This window comes from Acanthopagrus latus, chromosome 5, assembly GCF_904848185.1.
Source record: "Acanthopagrus latus isolate v.2019 chromosome 5, fAcaLat1.1, whole genome shotgun sequence".
NCBI classification, from domain to species: domain Eukaryota; kingdom Metazoa; phylum Chordata; class Actinopteri; order Spariformes; family Sparidae; genus Acanthopagrus; species Acanthopagrus latus.
Window position 1 is genome coordinate 355,396 of NC_051043.1, and position 6,190 is coordinate 361,585.

The window sequence follows — 6,190 nt, forward strand, 5'->3', positions numbered from 1 at the left end:
TTAGATTCTGTGTTAAGACATGAAAATGGGTTTTCTAGTTGATCAAAACAACTCTCTACTCTCTCCAAAGTTTCTCTAGATGCATCAGAAGACAAACAATTAACAACAGCTTCCTTTGTGTGAGCATGAATGTCATTAACCAGTTCCTCCATTGAGCCAACTAAACACTGCACAGTACTCTCTGGAACACCTGAGGCTTGAACCTGAGCAATAACAGAGCTGCACATGTCCAGTATATTCTTCTTTTCAACTGGAACATGTGTAGTGACCCTCACAGGAGGATCCACATTAACTGGTGTGGAAGGTCCAGCTACAGGCTCAAATTCAAAACTGCTGACGGGATCTGGATCAAGACAGTCTTTATGTGCTCGAGATAGGTGACGTTGGTAACCAGAATATGTACAAAAAACAAATGAACAACCAGGCTCTCCACAGTTCAAGCGCAGAGACCTTCCGGGATACAATCCATGCTCAAACTTCAAATGTCTAAATAACATTGAACAACTGGTGTGGTGTACCTTGCAAATGTAACATGTGTACATTTCTGGTCAAAATGTATCGGTCTTCAAACTTCACAGTGAAGAAGCCTCGCTCTGATTTCTTTTACCCGAGGACTCTCTTTCACTTTGCCGACGTCGATGCCATACACGGTGGTTTGGATGAAGATGAAGAAGCTGGACAGCGCATCATCATATGACACGGCAAAAGCATAATGCGCCTTGAAGAGGTCATCAAAGGCAGCAACTGGGGTCTGCATCCTGCAGGGAATGGCCTTCTGGTCCAGGATGATGTAAAAATCCTGGATGCTGTTGCTTCTTTCTCCGACACCGACAAGAAAGGGCTGTTTGGGGCCAGTTTCTTTAAGGAAGGTCTCCATGCTTGACCCCACCTGAGAGAGAGAGAGAGAGAGAGAGAGAGAGAGAGAGAGAGAGAATGTTTTTACACAAGTCATTTTAATTCATGTGTGACTGACTGTATGAATGGATGTGCACAATACACAACTTGATGAATTAATATTTGCTAGATAGATGTACACAAGTAATTAATTCAGGGATGGATCTATGAATGTACACAACTTTACATTACATTAGGTACATTTTTGTATGATGAATGGATGGATGACTTTTTAATAACAATTTAACTGCACCCCCCCAATTAATCCTGCCATATTGGCTCCTGAAAACCTTACATCAGCTGACATGAAAAACTTGCATTAGTGACGTAGTCCTGAGAAAATACCTTCATGAACTTGATCAGGCGTCTAGCAGCCTCCGATGCTCTCATCTTGCTGGCCTTCTTGCCTTTAACTGTTGGAGGCAAGAGGTGAAGCAGCAGAAGGATGGCGGCCATCTCAGAGTCCCACTCTTCAGAATGCCACACTGCAGAATTAGAAGTGACACTATAAAATGTCTTTTATTTCCTTATAAGCATTACAGCATTAGTTATAGTAAAGTTATCTTAAATTACACCATGGATTTAATATGGTTAGCATTAAGGTGCAGTATGTGATTTGTAGTAAAGGGGCCAAAAACATGAAAGAACACAACAATGTCCTCTTTTGTTGTGTACACTAAAGGCATGTGCAATCTACTATTCAATTAACACTTACCACCATCATCAGACTCCTGTTGTGCAGACAGAAGTAGCTCATCCACATGCGGACTCGGGGTTAGATTCTTGCAGCAATCTGCGATGACCCTTGGTTTGAAAAATGTTGGCCACTTGGAGAGGAATTTACCAGACACCTCCTCACCAAAGATCATTGTGAAGTCTTGGTCGATCTTAAACAGAAAACGTTTGTGTGTGTGTGAATGAGAACACCATTCTAATGGCGCTATGGGTGTCAATTAATAAACAGTCATCAGCAATTCATTTTATGTTTACCAAGCCAGGTGTATCCAAGAATCTGGGAAAGAGATCCAGGACAGTAGAGGCAGTATCCGGGTCTTGAACCATCTTTTGCCTGTACTGGAATGTTGCCTTCATCTTATTTTTGACAAGGGTCGTATCACTTGAGTGTTTGATCACCGATATGGCTTCCCTGCATTCATCACCGGTCAACTGCTTCTCATCTGAACGGATACTGCGTGGAGTCTTGGGGCCCTCCTGGAAAGTGGTCCTGGATTTCTTGCTGTCTTGAGGAGAGTTCCGCTGAACAGTTTTCAGCCTCCACGCTAGGTAGCCGGAACCACTCTGGTGATCATAGAAATGTTCCTGTTGATAAAGAAAAACACATCGACTCACATCAACTGAGGAAAAACTCCAGGAAAACCCTTTAACTGTGAAAAAAATGGAGAAACCTCAGGGTGAGCAACAGAGGAGGGATCCCTCACCCAGGACTGGCAGACGTGCAATATATGTTATATACAGACAAAATCAGTTTACAACACAGAATGTATGGGAATGCATTGCTGTTTATACTCACATAGCCATTCTTGGAATCCGGGTCCTTCAATTTAGGGAACAGTGTTGTAATCCCAAGTGCGTAGAGGATCCGCACATTCACCGGAGGGACCCTCCTGAAAAGAGATAGGTCACTCCTTCAAAAACTGCAAATTTCATTTATGTGCACTTGGGTTCTTATAATTAACTAAAACTAAAACTAGCAGTGAAAAAATAATTTAGTAAACAGAAAATAAAAATAAAAATGACATTTTTTCCAAAAAGGAGAACTAAATAAAAACTACAATAATAATACAAAAACTAAAACTAAAGTGAATGTCAGATAACATCAGCTTAGTTGTAGTTAGAGATGCTAAAGTTGCAGGAAGAAAAGGCCACAGCTCAATATGGTACAACTTAAGAGTACGACCCACAGGTAGATAAGAGTGAATGGAAACGTGATGAGGACTGATGGGAACATTATGGGATGCAACTAAAAGGGAAAAAGTTAATCTTCAGAGGTCTGACAGAGGCTTTCTCCTAAAACCTGAAAAACTAAAACTAAGACTGAGACCAAATAAAAACTAAACTAAAACTGCTTCATCACTTGTTGAACGAACTAAAACTGAACTGAAACAAAAAAGTAAATTGAATAGCTAAATAAAAATAAAAACTAATGAAAAATGTAAAACTATAATAACCTTGATGTGCACATGGGTGTGGGTGAAGACATAATCTGCAGCAACTTTTGGAGGTGAAAAAACACACACAAAAAAAGCACAACCTGTTATTGCAAGTGCATTCACTTACCCATGGCTCTCCACCATATCTGCCACAAGAATGTTTACCATCTTTCTTCTTGTAACATCACTGATGGTGCTTGTTTTCTCATACTCTTTGAATATTTCTTTTCCACCAGGCTTTGAATACAGAGCGACTCTAACATTCTGAAACGACAATTGCATAACATTCACACTGCAGGTACAGTAGGTATTTCAGCCTGTGCCCCGGGCTGATGTAACAGTTGGTTAGGGGGTGCATGATAAATGAGAATTAGCTAACATAATGGAGCTCTGGGTCTTCAGTCCGACACCTACTGAAGCTGCAGTACTAATATACTTATTGTGAAATTTTAATGTAAGGTTTGATATCGGTCTAATTGACATCAGGGTCAATATCAGGTGGTTAACTTACATCTCTTGCAACGTTGCTATCCAGGGGTCCTTCAACAAGCTGTCTTTTCCGAGCTTTGGTAGATTCTAGAATCAGCGTTGAGTCAGAACCTGATGATGACCCTTGGGATGCACGTGATGGTGATGGTGACCAGTCTGATAACGATGAGCCCTCTGAGAACTCCACCTCAGCATTGCTACCTAAGAAAACACACAGCCTTGCATTGTAAATGATTGTAATTGACCACGAGAGGAAACGCGTTACAGCTCAATTTACCTTTTGTAGAAAACAGACTCAAATTCTTAAAAATTAAAAATATAAGCCTGCAATCCCTTACCATCACATTCTTCGGCCTTGAAAGACACCCCAGATGACTTCAAGAGTTCATCAAATATGTCCGAATCCACTTCCACGTTAGAGGAATCCTTCAGGCTCAAGGAAGCAGAACCTGGCAAATTGAACTTTGCCAGCACTAAAACATAAGATACTGTAAATAAGCAAGATTTGGGAGGGACAAACATGCATTAATGAACAGAGCTGATGAACTATAAATACACCGGAGTTAGCAGGAAAGCTAATTTTCATCTGTAGTCTCTAGGAAAAACATTGGAAAACCCTAAATGCACAAATAAACATGACAGTCAAATTAGCCTTACAGTTACCTGCTTGCAAAAACTGGGAGTAATTGTACTCGTCCTCCGCCTGTGGTACCCTGACCCATTTGCTGACTCCTTTATACTCTACAGGAACCAGCATGTCGCTTCAAAGACAAGAATGGCATAACTTATTCTTAATTTCTTACATTTACACCCAGTGTTTCCCGCGCTGGCTGGGGGGGTGATTTGAACACTGTGCAATTGTGACTACCATGCAAATGACAGTGCAACATGACACTGACGGTGATGAAGGAAGGTGAAATGCTGTTTAAAAAAAATAACACTTTTTTTTGTCATACTATACTCGTATACACTATCGTGTAAAACCTTTTCAATACATTCCTATTACTCAAAAAGCCATTCCTAGACACTTTTAGGCTAGCGAGCTAAGCTAACGTTAGCTAGCTAGCCAACTTCGCTAGCTAGCTAGCAGCCAAAGTCAACCACAAAAAAAACAAAAAAACCCCGCTAATATCAATCCAAAAGAGACAATTTTATCTTCTTTTATCTAAACTTAACTTACCGTAGAAAGAAGAGATTTGGACGGTATGAAGAAGAATGCTGACTGTGTGCGCCAGAGTGTGCCAGTCACTGCCACGGCCAAGAGAAGCGATTCTAATGGTGGGTGTGGTCAATTGAACGAGCCAGAGTGTAAATTCAGAGTGATTCTCAGGACGACGGATATCAACTCTTACACTATCAGGAACGGACTCTAGGGGGAGTTAATTTTGATCAATTCTGAGTAAAATTAATAGTAACCCCTGTTAATTTACACCAACACTAAAAAAATAACACTGGCACATTTGCTGTGTGGTCCTCGTGTCAGAAATGTGGTAACAGGAGCAAGTTGAAAAAGGGTGCAGTTTCAACAATCCTCTTCCCAATTAACATTGGAGTGAATGGAAGAAGTGAGAGCTACTCTGGGCGGTCAGAGGCAGATAATTCAAAAACCGTAAATCCTACCGAAAAAGCAGACACAATGTGCGAAAGAAGACAAGTGTGGCTACAACTCTGGAAAATATCACTGTTTTTGAGCGTAATTTGTGGCCGGGATCGTCACGGAAAGAGAAAATTTCTGAGTTTTTTTTTGAGCCTCTCTCACTCTGTCAGTTGGTCTCCTGCACTCTGCTGCGCTAACATTCCACCATACACACTCATTGAAAACCCTGAATTTTCCCGAAATTACTCATCATCGTTAAAGGGTCAGAGTTCGAAAACTATACCTCGTAGGAAAAAAGTTCAAATAAAACTTAAATAGACGAGACCGGTGTCTGCGTTTTACAGTTCGAATGGTGTGTCTAGGTCAACGTATACCAGAGCAGGAGATGTCTGAAAAGCATTGAGATTTGCGACTTTTTTGACCTTGTCCCATTCATTCCTTATGGGAAATGTTTGGCAGTTTTTCGCGTCTCACAACGCGAAAAGTTGATATTCTGAAAAACTGAATGATAGCATACCGAGTCAGATCGAGCTGCACATTGTGATGTATTGTTTCTTTGTGTGCACTCAGCGCTGTGGGACGACTTAGCGACAGAAAAAAGGGCTCTCAATGTACAGTGGGTTGTAAAATAAACAGAGAGATAGAGAAAGAGACAGACAGACAGAGACAGAAAGACAGAGAGAGAGAGAGAGACAGATAGAAACAGACAGATAGAGAGAGAGAGACAGACAGATAGAGAGAGAGACAGACAGACAGAGACAGAAAGACAGAGAGAGAGAGACAGACACATAGAGAGAGACAGATAGAGAGAGAGAGAGAGGCAGAAAGACAGATAGACAGAGAGAGAGAGAGAGAGACAGACAGATAGAGAGACAGAGACAGACAGATAGAGAGAGAGACAGACAGATAGTGAGAGACAGACAGAGAAAGACAGAGAGAGAGAGAGAGAGAGAGACAGACAGACAGACAGATAGAGACAGACAGATAGAGAGAGAGACAAACAGACAGACCGAGAAAGACAGACAGACAGATAGAGAGA

At 41.2% G+C, this 6,190-nt stretch overlaps 1 protein-coding gene across 1 annotated transcript in view; it reads right to left on the reverse strand.

Moving 5' to 3' along the window:
* Positions 1–5,028, reverse strand: part of LOC119020207 — a 6,971-nt gene extending 1,943 nt beyond the window's left edge. Inside the window, exons 1-10 of the mRNA XM_037099441.1 lie at positions 4,735–5,028; positions 4,218–4,315; positions 3,893–4,027; positions 3,577–3,755; positions 3,193–3,329; positions 2,426–2,519; positions 1,885–2,214; positions 1,610–1,781; positions 1,240–1,379; positions 1–889 (exon numbers count right to left, since the gene is read on the reverse strand). The exon at positions 1–889 is cut by the window's left edge and continues 1,943 nt beyond it. Coding sequence (XP_036955336.1) covers positions 566–889; positions 1,240–1,379; positions 1,610–1,781; positions 1,885–2,214; positions 2,426–2,519; positions 3,193–3,329; positions 3,577–3,755; positions 3,893–4,027; positions 4,218–4,311 — 1,605 coding nt within the window. The 5' untranslated portion in view covers positions 4,312–4,315; positions 4,735–5,028 and the 3' untranslated portion in view covers positions 1–565. The remainder of the gene's footprint in view (positions 890–1,239; positions 1,380–1,609; positions 1,782–1,884; positions 2,215–2,425; positions 2,520–3,192; positions 3,330–3,576; positions 3,756–3,892; positions 4,028–4,217; positions 4,316–4,734) is intronic.
* Positions 5,029–6,190: the final 1,162 nt, after the last annotated feature.